General features: G+C 38.9%; 5 protein-coding genes across 5 annotated transcripts; 2 read left to right on the top strand and 3 right to left on the bottom strand.

Annotated features, from left to right (window-relative positions):
* Window positions 1–154: 154 nt before the first annotated feature.
* L201_003401 (uncharacterized protein) lies at window positions 155–1269 on the top strand (the record flags this gene model as incomplete). The annotated part of the gene is made up of 4 exons (XM_066219156.1): window positions 155–567; window positions 657–835; window positions 968–1073; window positions 1170–1269. The coding sequence occupies 4 exons, from the start codon at window positions 155–157 to the stop codon at window positions 1267–1269; spliced, it is 798 nt and encodes a 265-aa protein (XP_066075253.1).
* Window positions 1270–1713: 444 nt separating this feature from the next.
* On the bottom strand, window positions 1714–3123 carry L201_003400 (uncharacterized protein; the record flags this gene model as incomplete). Its single annotated transcript, XM_066219155.1, has 4 exons — window positions 1714–2086; window positions 2160–2285; window positions 2420–2728; window positions 2822–3123. 4 exons carry the CDS (start codon window positions 3121–3123, stop codon window positions 1714–1716), a joined length of 1110 nt encoding a protein of 369 aa, XP_066075252.1.
* A 1334-nt stretch (window positions 3124–4457) lies between these two features.
* On the top strand, window positions 4458–5777 carry L201_003399 (uncharacterized protein; the record flags this gene model as incomplete). Its single annotated transcript, XM_066219154.1, has 4 exons — window positions 4458–4521; window positions 4583–4677; window positions 4894–4967; window positions 5039–5777. The coding sequence occupies 4 exons, from the start codon at window positions 4458–4460 to the stop codon at window positions 5775–5777; spliced, it is 972 nt and encodes a 323-aa protein (XP_066075251.1).
* A 495-nt stretch (window positions 5778–6272) lies between these two features.
* On the bottom strand, window positions 6273–10323 carry L201_003398 (uncharacterized protein; the record flags this gene model as incomplete). The annotated part of the gene is made up of 12 exons (XM_066219153.1): window positions 6273–6571; window positions 6664–6785; window positions 6927–7214; window positions 7294–7398; window positions 7462–7730; window positions 7816–8094; window positions 8224–8649; window positions 8732–9063; window positions 9146–9765; window positions 9841–10019; window positions 10091–10122; window positions 10248–10323. The coding sequence occupies 12 exons, from the start codon at window positions 10321–10323 to the stop codon at window positions 6273–6275; spliced, it is 3027 nt and encodes a 1008-aa protein (XP_066075250.1).
* Window positions 10324–11110: 787 nt separating this feature from the next.
* Window positions 11111–18393, bottom strand: L201_003397 (uncharacterized protein; the record flags this gene model as incomplete). Its single annotated transcript, XM_066219152.1, has 16 exons — window positions 11111–11206; window positions 11274–11406; window positions 11472–11589; window positions 11652–11973; window positions 12030–12113; window positions 12172–12313; window positions 12409–12909; window positions 12966–13203; window positions 13258–13593; window positions 13646–13718; window positions 13777–15273; window positions 15324–16439; window positions 16493–17301; window positions 17367–17428; window positions 17480–17815; window positions 18035–18393. 16 exons carry the CDS (start codon window positions 18391–18393, stop codon window positions 11111–11113), a joined length of 6222 nt encoding a protein of 2073 aa, XP_066075249.1.
* Between the last annotated feature and the right edge of the window lie 421 nt (window positions 18394–18814).

The following is an 18814-nucleotide window of genomic DNA, read 5'->3' as shown; positions in this document are numbered from 1 at the left end:
TTTAAGAAATCGAATTTATCTATCAATATTTCCACACTATGCATTATCTCAATTGTAAGTATGGGCATTAATGTTGTCGGAATCCATACCCCATGAAAAGCTTCAGCTGAACCGATAAAATCTGTTTTTTTTTGCTACAGTATTATACCTTTTAATGGTAATTCCAACTGTTTTCAGCTCACCTATATCATCTGGAAATGACAAGCTAATTATTAGAGACACTGTACGCAGCGGTAGCCCTAAATTATCAAATACTTTTTCTTCTGTACAATTAACTCGAAGGGATGATGACGATGATGAAAAACCATTATGGGAAAATTCAACACCAAAAGCAAATGATATCAAACAAGGTAAAAATAATGATTGGTTTTTATGTGCATTATCAAGTATAGTAAATAAAAATAAAGATGATATAAAATCCAAAATTGATGATTCTGAAAAAAATGAAAATGGTGAAAAAATCGTTAAAGTGAAATTGTTTAATATGAATAAACAAGATTGGCAAACCAAAGATATAACTTATGGTGATATAGATAAAAAGAAAAATGGTAATTCTGGTGATATTTGGTGAGTTTTCCAAAAAGTCATTCTGATTATCATCATTTACATGACAGAGTGTCCTTTAATACAATCATCCAATGACTCGTATATCTTAGGTGGCCAAGTGTATTTGAAGAAGCTGCACAAGAGATTGAGGGTACGGGATTTATAGAAAATCATGAATTTTTGAAAGATGGTACAGGTGATATTGGTTTAAGAATGATTTCAGGTATACAAAGTGAAACTCTTACCCTTGACGAAGATGTAGATAATACGGAAACCAGAGCTAAGTTATGTGAGTTTACTGTTATTTCTGAATTTTCGCCGCTTCACTTACAATTCCCTTCATTTGGATTTGACTATTTCTATCTTCACTACTTTTATGACAGTGAAGTCAGTCATTGACTTGTACTCGTTCATTTAATAGGGAATGTCCTCAAAATATCAAATACCTCACCTATGTGTATCAAAAAAGATAATAGGTGGTACGGTTTATTAGGTACCCAAGATCAACAAGGTAGCGATGTTGGAAGGTTAGTATTGTACATTTGTTCATCTTCGAATTTTGTCTTTGTGGAACCACCATTAACAATGATGACATATTTGCTGATGATTGACTCAATATACAGAGTCACATTATACGATGTTAAAAAAGGTAAAGAGGAAAATCTCAATTTCAATGAAATAAAAGATAAACTGTCTCATTATTCGAAATTCATACAAGTTTAGATCACTATGCTACACGCTAAGTATGTTTCGACTTGAGTTATTTGAATCTGAAATTCGAGCTTGATATACGTATGCATTTGTTTACCAAGATACTCACTGTCCGTGATTGCAATTAAGGTGTAGCGTATCGAATAACGATGTGGGCAAGTTCAATTTTGAATGGGCAGATCGCTCAAGTGGCCGAAGCGTTTCATTATAGACGCCACATACAGTACATAGATTGGTCAACTACAAAAGGTACAAACGAATAAGTAATGTAAAACCACCAAAAGACTTTCATAAAAATAAGAAAAGAACACGAATCCGTTAAAGTCATAAAGTCGTCATCAAGGAATCCCGTATAAAGAAGCATGTGAAAATCATCCCACAAGGTAAATAATGAAAGATTCAAGCAAGACGGGAGGGAAAAATCAGGCAAATAGAATGATGAGCAGAAACACGTTTTTAGGAACAGTACGCTTGTTCAAACCGATTCCTTGTATTTCTAATAGTTTTCTCAGAAGTGATATCACGATTTTCTTGAGATAGAGACGGAGATGAAGGTGTCATCTCTGCTAATTCACTTGCTATTTTTTCTAATTCAAAAGCTAATTCTTCTTCTTTACCTTGAAAAGTTTCTGCGAAACTGTCATTATATTCTGAATTCTGGTTGATGTGATGTTTGGATATCGGTGAATATGAAATATAATCACAAGAAGCTTTCGTTAATCGATATAGTCTTGATCCAAAAATAGATAAATGTGATTTGTGACATGGTGATAATGTTTCTGAAATACTTATTGATACCATAGCAATCGATAAGAATAACGATTGATCGCTAAAGAAAAGTCGAACGCATGGAGAATCAGCCGAATACAATTGTCACCACTGAGGATCAAAGGATAACTTACATTTCTGCAAATCCTGTTCTTTGAGCTACTTCAGGTGATAAAGATGCTGTATCCCATGGAATCAATTTTATGATAGCTAATCCAAGATGTTCAAGTGCTGCTTCGTGTTTCTGATAAGCGAATAATCTGTCGGTAAAGAAAGCTTGTATGTAAGCTCTCCTATGGAAGTTTGGGTACGGCAGGTAAGATAGGGGATATTAGAGGCAGTGGAAAGAAGATATGAAAGTCGAACAAAGTAAGAGCGGGAAGTTTCGACTCACTCATTCGCCCTTATTTGTAATACTTTAGCTTCTTCCACACTCTTTCTTATAACTTCTTCATCGTCACACAATGGTAATCTTGATATAAATTTTGACGATTTACCGTAAAAAGACATTAAATCATTATATCTATCACCTAAAACTCTACCAAATAGGATTTTACCCATTTGTTGACCATGATTTACACCTCTAATCAATAGTATTGAACCTATAACTAAAACTTTTAATGCTGATAAAGTTGATCTACATTTAGTTAAGAATAAAGGATATAATGATTCAGGCGATGAAGATGGTAAATTGTGAATAAACCTATTTAGCATAATATGAATTAGCTAATTTTGATCCGCATTTAGTCATGACGAATGAGAATGGGTGATAGGAAGGACAAGAGCGGAAACTTACATGTCTAATTGTGATTTATTACCTTCAGCCCAACGATGTAAAGTCATCTGAGGTCTTGAAGGATAAGCAAACCAAGGTTCCCATAGTTGTTCATTTGTTAAAGCTGGTATGGTCAAGCGACGAGGATGAGGTCTGGGTGTTGCATCTGGATCTTCTCTAGTAGAATAAGAAGACGAAGAAGGTGATGATGGGGCTGATACAATAATGATATCGATATATTCTGTAGATTTATCTGTGCAGTAAGATGAAGAAGGTTTAGTTATGTTGTCGATTAACGTTGCTGTGTTGAGTAGTATGGACATGGTGGGTGGCAAGATTGTAGTACGGGTAAGTTAATAATAGAGCAAGATAAGTATGAGATATGGTTAGATGTCTGATTGAGGTATGTACAGGTTGACATATGCAATGGTAGATGGGTAAGGGAGAATTCAGATGAGTAAGATTATCATACCTTTCTTCTCTTATATATGTCTCGGATCCAGAAAAACAGCAATACGTCCAAGAGGAAAGAAGTCGAGAAAATACGAACGTTGGTTGATTAGACTTGACCAACTACTAATTTGATGTAGATTACAAATGATTAGATCAGGATAATCAGAGATGTAAACCTGAAAATTTACCCTTCCTTTCCCCCACTTTCATTCCGATTAGGATGTGATCTGATTGATGGTACCTTTGTGATACCATCAATTGCAGAAAAGGGCGTTTTTATCTTTCTTTTCTTTTTTGCTGTGCGCGATCTTAGCCCGTTTTGAGGTGAGGTGAAGAAAACAATAAGATACCATGTACAAGATAGATTTTCAACAAGGTAGAGGTACTTTGATGCTGATGGACGCCTCTCTGTTGTCTGCCAAGTCCATCAGCGGAAGGTGGTACTGATTAAGGTGTTCGTCCTTTTCCATTTTCCAGTGATATACATTTTGTGAGCCATTGCTATGCTAATGTAGTCAAATTTTAGTTGAAATGGCGTGATGTACCAATTTAGGGCTTATTGATGGTGGATGAGTGGACTTGATCGTCAAAGGATGATCAAATATATCGAACAATAAGATATCTAATCAAGTCTAGTCAAATTTGGTCCGAACACACACAACACACAGGGATCAAACTCGGTTTTAGCCATGTGTCATTGGTGAGCAGAGTACTGTAGATGAGGTGGCATTATCAAATATTTGACAAGCAACAGACATCATTCTTCCCCATAGGCTTGCGTGTAAGTGGTTTCAGAGTACTAGTATATATAGCTTTTTTTTTGTTCTAGTCCTCCTTCATGCCAAAAATATCTTTCACTCGTCTCTCCAAATGGCAGTCACCACCTAATCCGACCACGGATTTCTGCGATATATATATTATAGGTATGACGTTATCACGTGCAATCGTTATATGCGAAAGTCGGACAAGACGGTCCGGGATGAACCGGCCCGATGATGTATCGGGTGATTGATATGGCTGCTCACACTGCCATCTTTAAACCGTCATTTACCCCGCGATTATATTGGATGGATACTGCTTGACGAAAGAAAAAGATATATAACGTCAAAAGAAGATATCCACCTGAATAATTCTTCATACATCTATTTTCTACCTAAATTTCGAACTACCACAAGACGAAATCAATAGTTAAAAATCATACAAAATGGCCGCTTCTGTCCCATCATTCAAATTAAACACTGGTGCTACCATCCCAGCAATTGGTCTTGGTGAGTCTCATTTGCTCCGCGGAGGGAGATTGTACCGAAACTGATTGTCTGAATTCTTTAGGTACATGGCAAGCTAAACCAGGAGAAGTCAAAGCTGCTGTTTCTCATGCATTGAAATCAGGTTACAGACATATTGATGGTGCTCTATGTTACCAAGTGAGTGCCCAATTACAAGAATTCTTCCGGATGGGAATCGCGAATGAAGCGGAGTTATCTATTTCGCAGAAGCGGATTTAGGTATATGACGGGTATAGGATTAGATTTTTTGGGCAATTTGTCAGAATCACTATCTTTAGTTGGACTCATGAATACCGACTGTATGACGTGTTATCGAGAATAACCGAAGCTGACAACGAAATTATTGTCTTATAGAATGAAAAAGAAGTTGGTGAAGGTATCAAAGAATCTGGTGTACCAAGATCAGAAATTTTCCTTACTTCCAAGGTGTACGTTAACCATGTGTTTTATTGCAATTCGCAACAAATGAATGATATATCGCTAACTTTTCTGTATACAGATGGTCATCTTATCATGATAGAGTTGAAGAATGTTTAGATCAAACATTAAGTGATTTAGGAACCGATTATTTAGATTTATATTTGATTCATTGGCCAGTTAGATTAGCACCAAATGGTACACATCCATTATTCCCTGTTAAAGAAGATGGATCAAGAAATATTGATTGGGAATGGGATCAATCTAAAACATGGGAACAAATGGAATCTGTATTATCTAAAGGAAAAGTAAAAGCTATTGGAATTTCAAATTGTGGTATTCCAATTATTCAAAAATTATTAAAAGAAGGTAAAGTTAAACCTGCAGTAAATCAAGTTGAATTACATCCATATAATCCAGAACATGAATTAGTTAAATTCTGTCAAGATAATGATATCTTAGTTCAAGCTTATTCACCTTTAGGTTCAACTTCTTCACCATTACATAAAGATGAATCTTTAACTAAAATTGCTGAAAAACATAATCAATCAACAGCAACTATTTTATTAAGTTATTTAGTTTCAAAGAATATCGTTGTTTTACCTAAATCTGTCACACCATCAAGAATTGAATCAAATTTGAAAACTATTAAATTAGATCAAAATGAAATTGATACTTTAGATAAATTAGCCGAATCAGGTAAACAAACTAGAGTAAACTCTCCACCTTGGGGTTCAGATTTCGGTTTCCCACATTGGTACGGTCCAAACAACAAAAACGCTCCAGAAGGCGCAAGACTTCTTGCTGGAAAATCTGCTTAAAGCGTTTTCAATACAATATGATGAACACTTGTATCAGTATCAAGAGAAGGGGATTGATAGATGACAAAAATTCTGTAGTCAAAAAAAGATAATGCATCGAATGCTATTTGAATAAATTTGACAGCATTGTGGCTCAACTAAAAGCAGGTAGTTTACTGATCTGTGCGTTTGATCAACATCGCTTTACTTGCAGAGAACCTAGTTCTGCTGAATACGACTTGTATGGCGATAGTCTGATAAGAGCGCATACAAAAAAATGCATTATACAACTGTTTCCTTGTAATGTGATAGTGCTTAAAAGCTCATACGAAGATAGATCAACGATAGAGCTTGGCCTAGCTATATTCCTTTCCTATGATTTTTGCCTTCGAGCTAAATGCCGTATTCGCCTCGAAAGCAAAAATTTCACCAAGCAATACAGTAATCGAGTCAGAAGGTCGTCGGTTTGATTTCTACAACAATTTAGCCCATTTGTTCCATTGGTTATCCAATCTTTCACTTGTCAGATTCATCCGTATTATAATCTTCTTTACCTTCACCAATCCTTTTAATTGGTTTACCACCATCCGGAGCAGAAATTTGATTTAATTTACCATTATGAATTAATTCAGCTTCTAATAAAGTGTTTAAAACTAATTTATATTGAATTGCTAAACCCCATTTCATTTTTTCTAATCTACTCATAAATAATTCTAATAAATTTGAAACTTTCCAATTTATCGAAGAACCTAAAAAAGGGAATACAATTTCACCTCCATGTTCTAACCATAATTTTGGTGGTACAGTGTCAAACCCTAGAAGGAAGTAGAAAAGAATACTCTCGATCAGTATCGTTGAACAAGATCATACAGAAGGGAAGGTATATGGAGAAGTTTGAGATACTTACAGTTAGCAGAAAATAATGCTGATCTCAAGCCTGTACTACTGCTTAATTGATGAGGAGCATATTTGACTATAGCCCATACAACCAGTGCGCAATCGAATGTCCAGAAAAGTTCGGCGAAAGATCTGTCAAAGGCGAAGAAGCGTGTACGATACAAGGGTGAAGAAAGCCAAGTTAGCAATTAGACAAAGATAGGCAGTAACAAGAATCAAAACAGACGCTAGTGATCATTACACCAAGTACATTATAGGCCACAAGACACTTACCCCCTCGAAAATTCCGTCAACAAAGCATTTAAAACACCAGCATGCCATAGAACTTTTCTAACTTCTTTACCATCTTTCATCCAAGCTTTCAACCAACCTAAAGAACCTTTTGTTGTCATATCAGGTTCGTATTTACCTGAAACATGTCTTATACGATTCATCAATCCAGGTCTTGTAAATTGAATATGTGCAGAATGATATAATGCTGCAGGAGTTAATCTCAGATGTGATGGTGAAGGTGATAAATATGTTGTTTGGGCTAATCTTAACAGTAAATGAGCTGGTTTACTGTAACGCAAAACAAAATTATCAGTATCTAATATATATCAATATCATTATATTAACAAGTTATTTAACTCAAACCTACGTTTCCAATACATGAGCTTCATGTGTATAAGAAGGTTTATCCATCCCATTATCAGTTAAGCCTATACCTAAAGCTTTCTGTAACATCTGTTGATCCAATAACATTCTATTTCATCGAGTAAACGTTGATCAGCTTGGGAAGCTGGGTCATAATCACAGACTTACTTACCTCCAAACAGTTAAAGATATAATTGCACAACCTAAATCATCCATTTTCAAACCTATATCTTCGCCTGCTAAAGATTTCGCTAAAACCTTCAAGAATTTAGGTCTCATGGTATATGGATCAGTCGCTTCTCCATTTGCGATCAGAGCAGCCCAAGTTTCAGCATCAGGTGCTTCCCATAATTTATCTTCACAAGGTAAATGTATTCCAGCTTCATTTACAGCAAATACGGCTGGTATATGTAATAAAGCGACCATCTGTGAATCGAGATACTACACAGAAGTAGAGGTAAACCAAACGAAGACTTGTTGAGCTACTGTTCAAAGTGGTAATGAAAGAGAAGAATTCGAAACTTACATAAACACCCCAGCCTAGTCTTCTTTTAGATTCATCTTCCATATAAGCTTTATAACGCTGTTCATCTGTTGGAAATTCTTCTCTGGCATACAAATCGTTCATTGCGGAACCGATTCCACGAAGTAGATGCAATCTTCTACATGTAGTAACTATACTACATCTGAAAATCTCTGCATGATAGTACATTTCTCTTGATCCACACGCTATACCTAAAGCCGTTTGAAGTAGAAAAGCAAGTAACGTGTTTCGATCGAACTTCGCTCTTTGGTCACTACCTCGCTAAACAAACATGACTAATCAGCTAAGCTAACTTAGATTGAGGATCGAATAATGATTCCTAAAGCATAGATACACTTTTGGGAAAGTAATGTTTCAATTTATGCAGACAAATGGATAGAATAGGCTCACCATCCAAGCAATCATCCTTCTAACCAATTCACATAAAGCCACAGCTAGCGGACCAAATTCTTTATTTGCATATGTAGCACCTATTGCAGCTACACTTAAAAGTAATACAGCTGGAGTATCACTTTTTAAAAAAGTAGGTTTATGTACAATTGGAAAGATTGGATGAAAGTTTTCAAAATATAAATCAACGAAATCTGACATTGTTTCACTATTTGGAAAATCATCTATATCAGGCATTAACCAATGTGGTTGATGACATAAATATATTAATGATAACATCGCATTTCTTGATGTTTCATTTATTGCATTCGTTTTAAGACCAGAAGAAGAAGGTATCTTGTATTTTTCGTTATATGTTCTGGGCGATGCTTTGATTCCTGCTAGTGTTAATGGTCTGTCAGGTACTTTAGGTTTAAATATACTTGGCTAAGAATTGTATTATGATATAAGAGAATGGTTAGTCTCGATGAAACACAAATTTTTGAATACTCGATCAAATCTGACTTACCCATGGATTATCTTCTTTCCTACCGAATGGATCAGGCATTCCCATCACAGGTTTGGATTTATTAGGATTATTATCGATATGTATTGAATTTGGATCTTCACCATTTACAGGACTTCCACCTCTTGGAGTTGAACATAATAACCATGCAGCACTTAAAGAATCTGTTGAACTAATTGGACCGACACCTGCTTTATCGAACATGCTACTTTGTAAACCAATATCTAAATCAATATTTTCATCTGAACCCCATCCAAATACTTGTCCAAACCATTCCCAACTTGGATCAAATGGATCAATTGGTTGTTCAGATGATATTGGTACGCCAAATAAATCTGTATCATAGGAAACGCCTAGCCACGTTAACATCAATCGTAGACTAATAAAATTTTGGATATCCATTGAACTATGACTCACCAGCGTTGAAATCACTCGATAGTCCAGTAGAAGTCCCAACACTTAAATGAGCAGGATCTATAAAACCCGAATTCGAGGACCCGACAGAAGGTACACTAAATGGTGTACCTGTATTGACGGCAGTAGCAGGAAGAGGAGGCATCATCGTTAATGCCATATTAGGATTTGAAATCGATATATTAACGTTCGGACTACTGTTATTCAGTAGTGGCGTTAACCCAGACCCCGCTGTATAGTCTTGATGAGGGGATGAAGAAGAAGGTGAAGGGTCATGTTGGTTGAATGTGTTCCATAATTGATCGATTGGATCTATATTGACATTCTGATTGTGACTAGATGATATCAGGTTGGAGCTTGGAATAGATACTTGCACTGGTATAGGTATAGGTACAGTTGATGATAAAGGTGAAACGAATGGGTTGAATGGTGTTGAGTTATCTGTCACTGCTACATTTGCTAGTTCAGTCAATGAAGTTATAGAAGGTCTTCTATGATCTGATGAAGTTGAATACCTCCTTTGATATTCTGATTCCGTTCTAGGATTGGTGTTATCGAAATTGCTCGTGGACACCCCTCTATGAGTCGAAGAATCTTCATCTATTGACATTCTTCTGATCTTGCTGTTAAATGATATAGTAAAAAATCAGTGGAATCCTATATCGAATTATCGTTTCCCTTGTTCTCTGTAAACTTACCTAGGCGGCTCATCGTTGATATCTATAGATCCTGAACTTGAAGGTCCAGCTTGTCCTTCACGTTCCGGATGCATAGTCGAAACGTGTTTTGCTCTAACATCACTTCTGTTGAAACTCTTATCACAATGTGGACATGCGTATGGGGTTATTCCTACATGGGTTTTCTCATGACGGCGAACCTAAATTATACGATAGATGATCAGCGTGAAGTATAGCGAATATTGTAATAGGATACAATGCAAGCACTTACATGTCCAGCTGTTCCGAAAGCTTTTTGACAACCTATATCATACCAATATATTGATTCGTTAGCTAGATAACTCAAACGAAGAGGCTCGGATTTAAGAAGGAGTAACTTGTTCATGGAAGTGGATACTATATAAGAACGATTAAATATCAAAACTTACCTATCCATAAACATGGGTAAACAGTATTACCTTTATCATCCTTTTCAGCTTTCCTTGGACCTTGTTGAAAAGGCATCTTTTGTATTCCAAATCGAATTAAATCTTTATCTATTTTTGCTTTTTAGCTTTTTGTTTTTGGTTTACAGGATTTTATTTTGTTATCGATAAGAGAGACTAACAAATTGTACTATATTATTAACATTATCTTCTTTATCTTTATCCTTATCCTTATCATTTTCTCTAGCTTGATCGTTTCATTAAGGGTCTTTCAGCAGAGGAACAAGGTGATCTATCAGATCTCAAGAACGTCAGTAGTAATGACCATCTACAGTTTGATCGTCCAAACATTCATTATTATTCCCAAAGCATTAATTGTATCGCTTCGCCTAAACAATATACTGTACATGCAAGATGGATATCAAGTGGATACCCTTCATAAAGTCAGGTGGATACCCTAAAAACAAAGCTCCGGTCCGGTAAGATAATTGATTCCGCTTCTCACCGTTAAAAAGTGGGGGAGTTAGAAAGAATTCGATACATGAGAAACATGGGAAACATATTTAACTGTCAGACTAATACTAGTATCATAATCATCATTGATATCCTCGATTTCGTTGACATGAAACTTGCAGATGAGAATATCGAGTGTGTCTATTGAGGCTAATTGAAGGTCAAATTCATTATGTTGGTTGAAGAAAAGGAGGAATAAATGCGATGTGTTTGTAACATGAATGGGAAACGTATTTTACAGTAATTCTATCTAATAATGGTATGAACGGTAACAAAAAGAGAATGAGTGATAGGGGTAAGATATAGCTAACTGAAACATGAAGGAAATACATGGAAGGAAATTCAATTCTAGACTATGAAAGATGGAACGATCCTCCACCATCTTTCATTGCTCTCTCAATTTGAGCAGCTAAAATCTCTTTGGTGGTGTAATCTGGCATTTTGAGGTACTATTGATTTCGTATGAATCAGCTCATTAGGCAACTTGAATAGCAATGATATAATAAAGAAACATACCTGAGCACAAGTCATTACACTAGGTAGATAATCATCCGCTTTGAAAGGATGTTCATGAGGTTTTCTAACTACCGTGAAAGGTGGACTAAGACCTTTGAAGCCTCCAATTGGAAGTTTGGGTGCACCAGTGATACTGCATGACATATGGCGTCAGTGCTTGGATCGCAAAAGAAAAAGGCAGTATGTGATGGTGCTTACAATTGGAGGAATTGTCTTCTTTGTTCCTTGTCGTAGCTGACCATCACTTCAAGTAAGTTTTGTACAGCTCGAGAATCGAGATTATATCCATGATCGGCTTTAAGTGATTGCTCAAGAGCTAGATATAGCCAATTTTATCAGCTAGCGAACGTGATTTGATATGGTTAAGGTAATACTCACTCTCTCTTGACCAATCTTCTTCAGCATTACCGAAAAGTAATCCTAACTCATCAGGTGAAAAGATACGCATATCTCTTATGGAGAATACCATTGAGAAACCTTCTTGGAAGGCTTTCACTTGTTTGTCAACTCCACTACCGATAGTCATTTCTAAAACCTTTTCAAGGTATTCTTCCAAGTTGGAATCGTCAACATCGATATGAGAACCACCTGGCTTGAGTTCGATATTATAGCCTGGTAAGGTGAAGTCTAACGATAATTCGGCTAATTTCGCTCCCCCAACGGTCAACGCGGCGAGCTTAGTTCGTCTTGTAGAGGCAGGCTAAACATCTGTCTCGTCAGTTACATATTCACGTGATGGATGGTCTTTTAACTGACCAATTTGAGCGCTTCAATTTCTTTTCTAGCGATCAGATACGTCTGTAACCTTTCTAGTGATCTAGCAAGGCCAGTATCTATAGCCTGTACAGGTATAAGATGTCAGTATTGTTCAAGCCGCTCCATGGAAAGTACGACTTACTTTCAAGGTAGCAATGTTTCTTTTGACTTGCTGACCGAGAATCAATTTAAGGAATACTCGATTTAGATTGACATCTATAATTCTTGAATCTAGCAATGCTCTACCGGTGAAAAGACCAAGAGTTCTGAACCATGATAATTTTCTGACAATGACAAAAGATGAAGATGGATGTGGGTGTTAGCTAAGTATCGTTTATTACATCCGTTAATCAATGGTAGTAGAAGGTAAAGAGCTCACTCTGTATTGGATTCGTTGTCATTCAAAGGAGCAGGATATAAACCTTTAGGATGGAAGACGTAATTTGATTGTTCGTTTGATTCATTTGATCCAGTGATCTCGTAATCTTCATCTCTCCAGATATTTAAATTTTTCCTTGCGAATTCTTTACTTGCTAAAGAATAGAATTCTAAAGTTGGCCCTAAACCTGTACCAATTTCATCAAAATATTCAATTTCTAATATACCTGTTGATGTACCATAAATTTCCAAAACTTTCGAACATGATTCTAATAATTGAGTTCTAGATATTCTAACTTTTTGCCTAACTAATCTTGCTAAATGAGATACATCATCTCCTCTTCTATTATTGTTATTTCTTGCATTTCCTCCTTGTTGTGATCTAGATATTAATCGACCATAACCAAATGATAAAGATTGCAGGAAATTGTATCTTGTGTCAAATGGGAATAAGAAAGAGAAATGCTTAACAAGCTCTATGGACCACTCAGGCAGGCAGTCACTGTACAAGTCACATTAGCGTTATAACTGTACAATCACACAATTTTAATCGCTTACCTAGCAATAATCATGGTCTCTTCTAGCTGTCTAGTCAGTTTGGCAGTCAACTTGTTATTGATGAAGAGATTCTCATCGAGTATTCCATCTGCAAGTCCAAGGGCATCTTTACCGTCAACAGAGAGGTTATGTACTACTCTCAATAATCTGAGGATTTTGGAAGTAGGTGTTCCAGGTTCGAGTCCAGCGGGGAATGAGCTAGTGATTGAAGCAGGAGAAGGAGCTTCGGCAGTAACACCTGCACAATTATAAGCTTTTGTGTCGGAACACACCGTAAAGATAGACAGCTTACCTGTCTTGGCAGGACCTTCAACTTTTCTGAACTTGATAGTGACCGGCGAGTTGTAAATACCGCCGTATCCAGCAGGATTGCCTCCAGCCATAGCGTTTTGGTTCCTGTGAACAGCACCATATAGAGTATCTTCCAAAGATAGCTTGTTTCCGTTAATAAAGAACTCTAGATGCCAATCCGAGGGGGCAGTCTTCAATGCTCCAGCGTATGATGATCCCCCTGGTGTACCCGATCCACCTGCTGAAGGACCAGGTGCATTGGTGACTGAAGGTGGTTTCTGTTGTGGCGTAGCTACACGTGTGCCATCGGGGGTTTTGGCTTCCACACGTGAGCCGTCTGAGATTCACATTAGTTATACAGGATATAAACAATAGATCAATGGTCTTACCTGCGGCAACCGACATGTTGACTATACTTTCGGCAGGTCTAGCGAGTTCTTCTTCCATCTCTTCCTCAAATACCTAGACGCGATGTACAGATTAGCACCAAGACAGCAAACAAGCTTCATTAGACACTTACTTCGTGATCATAATCATCATCTTCAGAATATCCATCATCATCAAAGTCCATATCCATAGGCATTGAAGGCAAGATGGATTGTAAGGTTGCTTCTGCTTGTGCAGCAGCAGTAGGTGGGGTTGATGGTTCTACAGGAACGGCTGGAGCAGTCGCAGAACTTTCACCTGTATTCTGAGCGCTGAGTCGAGCACTCCTTCTTCTTTGAGGTTTGTTTGAAGTTGAGGATTCTGCTTTAGGTTCCTGTTTAGTCTTATTGGTTTGATCTTCACCTTCGGCGGCTTTAGGTTTGGTTTGCGAAGAGGTAGTGGCAGCAGGTACGGAGCCACTACCAATTGTAGGTTCACCAAGTCTTTCCAGAGGACCGCCACCTCCTGCTCCAGCAAGAGCCGAAAGTAGTCTGGAGGTAGCATTCCCTCCGCCTCCAGGCATACTAGCGTATGCAGCAAGCATTCTTGATAAACCAGAACCATAATTCTTATCTGCTACTCGAGGTCGCAAATAATCATTTAGAGCTTGAATGGATGCGATAGCTTGAATAGTAACACTCAAAGCGGAAACTTGTTTGGGTATATCTTCACCTTCTTCAGCTTGAAGTCTGATCCGCATGGTTCGGCTTAAACTTGACGCAGATGGTCTTGAAGCATCCGTACCACCACCAAAAGCAATCTCCACGTCGAAATTCTCAAGACGACCTAAACTTTCGTGTAATCGCTTGACAAGCATAGTGAGAGGTGAAGGATTCGATAGGGTGGTGTCGGAGAACACCTCAAACAACATTGCTCTACGATCAGCAGAACTAACTTCACCGTCAATGTCAACAAACTCGAGAATACCGTCAACTAATCCACTTTTGAGTAATTCATAACTTGAAAGAGCTTGATCGGCGTTGGCGAAGCGGGAAGCGATCTCTCGAAGGGTATCTCGTAGTTCTGCTTCATTGGCATCTGAACCGCAAAGTTTTTTGACCATAGCACTAATTTCGTCAAGAACTTGGGTTGCAGCTTGATGGTGATCTCCTCCAACATCGAATACCTTCTTGGCTTGTAACATACGAGCTCGAACGATATTTGCATCGCTAGGGTCAAGCATTGAAGTTGAAGATCGCTTGGGAGTGGAGAGCCCGCCAAGAGTATCGGGCAGAAGGGAGATACCACCGTGTAAACCGGCTAGCGAAAGAAGAGGTTTAAGATCGTCGGGAATGGCCGGTATGTTGGAAGGAGTGGAAGTGGAAGGTCCAGCTGTTTTTTCATCCTTCTCTTCAGGTTCGGTTTTGACCGCAGCGGCTTCTCGATCTGCCTTTTCTTTGACTTCTTTAGCCATTTCTCGTTCAGCTAGAGCATCGATTTCGAAAACGACTCCTTCTCTGAGGAAGGAAGCTTGGTAAACCTCGGGGATTTTGGTGGCGAGTAGCTCAACTAACTGAAGAGCGTGTTGTACAAAGGTTGGATTGTCTTTGGAGGAGATGATAGCGCAAAGGAAACTCGCCATAGGTACAGACTGTTATTTATCAGCACGTATTTTCGTCCCGAGAGATGGGAAAGACTTACTCTAAGGGTACTCTTTAGCTGTTCAGGATTAGCAAAAGCTATAGCTTTGACAAGACCTGTCAATACCTTGGTTCTTACTCTGAATACCACTGAAGCGGCGTAAACATCCACCAAAACGGGCACAACAGCTTTGATGAATTTACCGATTACTTCAGGATTATTCTTGAGCAATTCTAATCTTTGATCCATTTGAGCATTCGCGTCTTTCATAGCTTTGTATATAGCTGCTTCACGTGTAAGTGATGAGGTAGTGGCAGCTGTGGCAGTCGGAGTATCAGTTGGGAGAGGGGCATGACTTCCAGAAGGTGTGGGAGGGCCAGTTGAAGTCCCTGAAGCAGCTTCGGCAACTCGACTACTTCGTCTAGTTGCGCTTGGTCGATCAGATCGATCAGCTTTTCTACCTTTCTTAACTCTGGCGAGGTTCTTTTCTGTGTAACCTTTGGGATCGAAGACACCATCTCGGGGAGTGGGTGGAAGTAACTCGCATATGAGACCTAACGCTTCTTCTACTTGATCTTTCGGACGATGAGCGAGATTTTGCAATACAGCCATATCGGCTATTCCACCAGCGAGGCCTTGACCACCGGATGAGCCACCTTGTTCGTCTTCATCATGTGAAGGTGGTAGTACACCAGTGAGTATCTGATATATGGTGCTGGTCATGCCAGCATCGAGGAAAGCGAGCGATACTTTAGCAGATCCCCTTGCTGAGGTTGTAAGAGCTTTGAGGAGATGAGTATAGGTTGATGGAGAAACGAGTGGAGATCCACCAGAAGGCATAAGGAGGGCGTTGATGGCTGCAACTGTAGGAACTTCGAGGAGACCTTCAAGGTGCTCGGCATTATGTCGATATGATTCTATTGTTCGTACTACAGCAAGAGTAGCTTGCTCAACAAGTCTTTGATCCCCTGAGGCAAGAGTGTCACGAAGAGTTGGGAAGACTTCTTTGATTTGAGCGTAGTGCTCGCTTGAGATGTTTCGGCAACAGTTGGCAGCAGCGGTGACGGCGGTACGTTGAACGTTGGTCGAGAAGAATGGGAGGTAATTAAGCAAAGCACCGAGACCGCCTTCGCGAACAATCGCACCAGGATATTCGGCAGAGATTTTTTCAAGTGTCTAAAGGATGGAATGAGCAATTATGACGGAACGAAGCAGAGAATTTCACTCACGCTCAATGTCTGTTCAGCCAATTCTATATAGGTGATTTCGGCCAATTTGGAACAAAGTACAGGAACGGCACCCAAGTGAACGAGAGTATGACCGGAGCCAGGAAGTGCTTCCATGAGATGAGCGAGACATCGACAAGCGAGAAGTTGACATTCCATGTCTTCTTCACCTCCCATAGAAGGCATCATTCCTCCAGAGCTCATAGCTAGAGCGGCAGCGAGTTGAGCGTCTTCGTCCATTTCATCTAAACCTTCATTTTCATCTCCGGAATCTTGATCATCATCGATATTGGGTTTGCCTTTCAAGATGGCGATAAATTCAGTGGCGAATGATGTTGGAGAGAACGCACCGCCTAGGGTGTCTTCGTTACTGACCAAAAGAAGTTCACTACATTCCCTTAAAGCGGCTAGTCGGGTGGCTGTCTTTTTCGATTGAAGATTGGTTTTGAGCTGTTTGAATCGGTTAGACAAGCCAGACATCATACCGCCAAATGCACGGAATCCTCCTCCGAATAAAGCAGCTGCAGTTGCTTCATCAAGATGTAAGCCACTGCCGCCAGCGAGTCGAGAGAGTTGATCGTAAGCGTTTGAGCTTGAACCGCCAGTGTTGTTACCGTTGTTACCATCTTCATTGTCTTCGTCATCTTCGTCCTCATCTTCATCCTCATCTTCGTGCCCAGATCCTCCCATATTGTCGTCGTCATCATCATCGTCATCTAAAAGACCACCTGTGTGGCCAGATCCACTGGGTTCGTCCATCCAAAGTGAGTCATCTTCATCATCCATTCCATCATCAACCAGATGTCTGGCAGCTATGATCAAAAACGTAAGTTAGATAAATAGATGCTATGCGTAAAAGTGTAAAGACAAGACTTACAAGTGTCGCCTTTCTTGGTTCTATCGCTGAGAGTACCGGTAGTAGGTCGTTTTTGCTTTGGACTATTTGTCATGAACTTAGCTAGATACAATAGAGTAGTGTGGATCACTCACTTGACTTTTTTAGGCATCTTGTACGCTGCCTTCTTTCCTTTAATTTGTGGGAAAGCCTTTGATTTGCCTTTCCCTTTCCTATCGACAGCAGGAGTGATGGATTGCTGCTCTTCTGCTTTATGCCTTAAATCGTATCTCCCACCACCAGTAGATGTGATTGAAGATCTTTTAGATCGCTTAACGGTTACTGGATCGACAATGGGTGATATTTGTTCGGATGCCGGAGGTGAAGGTGATTGAGGGGCCTTATTTTTGCCTTTTCTATCGGTTAGAGTAGGAGTCGCGGTTTCTGATGCTTTCGCTGCTGAAGCGGTGTTAGGTATAGAGGATCTAGATCTAATATTGCAGAAGATGGAAAGCGTAAGGTCAGTTACAAACGAAATTGGGGAATGTATTTAATGTTGAGAAACGGCGAAGTAGTAAGTCGAGTCGAAATGGACTTCCTTTGACCATATAGCCGTCATAATTGGGTAATAATCCAGTCGCAATAACCAATGGCACAAGTCGACTCTGTTTGTGATATCGATAGCTGAATCATACAGCAGAAACACTCACTTCTTCTTACTACTTCCAGCTGCTGAGTTCTCTTCTATATATACCCTCTTCTTTCCCTTCTTGTTGGAGCTTGATCCTGCTATTTCAGGTGTAGTGGTGGCTATATTTTCACCTATCGATAATCTGGCTGATCGACGAGTGGGTATGGGAGTATTGGTAATTTCAGAAGATTGGTTGGCTATATCTGACTGTCTTCTCTGTCTGTTACCTCGAGTTGTACGAGGAGTTATAGTTTCTGTGTCTACTGTTTTATTCTTATCTTGAGTTGTATTTAGTATGTTACTGTTTTCAGATGTTATATGCTGCGTATGAGATGTCGATCCAAGATGTCCTTGAGATTTGTCTTCCTTATCGTTCATTGAGAGTATAAATGGGTTTCATATGTTGCCCCTTTCTCCATACGAGAAGGGGAAGGGAATAAGGTGATTATGGTGTTCGAGTGATCTGGTTTGATTGGTTGGTCGGTCGTTATCGTCAATTTCAAATCGACAGTGCGAATAAAAGATATAATGGATATTGTTAAGCGTACGCTTGTGTATTGAAAGATGCGTTGAGTACCTTCATAAGTGTGATTGCGGGTTTGTCGTTAAATGTGCAACAAGAAGAAGGATGATTGAAAGGATGAAATAAGAAATGAAGAGAAGGAAGGTGAATGTGTGTGTCTTGGTCATTCATCATGATATGATACCTTGAATTGCTCACTTGCCAGTACTAGCTAGTATAGTACGCACTGACCTGATATTTCACGTGGTAGTCATCTATACCTCCACTCTACTACCG

Source organism: Kwoniella dendrophila, chromosome 4, assembly GCF_036810415.1.
Source record: "Kwoniella dendrophila CBS 6074 chromosome 4, complete sequence".
Taxonomy (NCBI): domain Eukaryota; kingdom Fungi; phylum Basidiomycota; class Tremellomycetes; order Tremellales; family Cryptococcaceae; genus Kwoniella; species Kwoniella dendrophila.
This window is presented reverse-complemented; position numbering and strand designations above follow the sequence as displayed.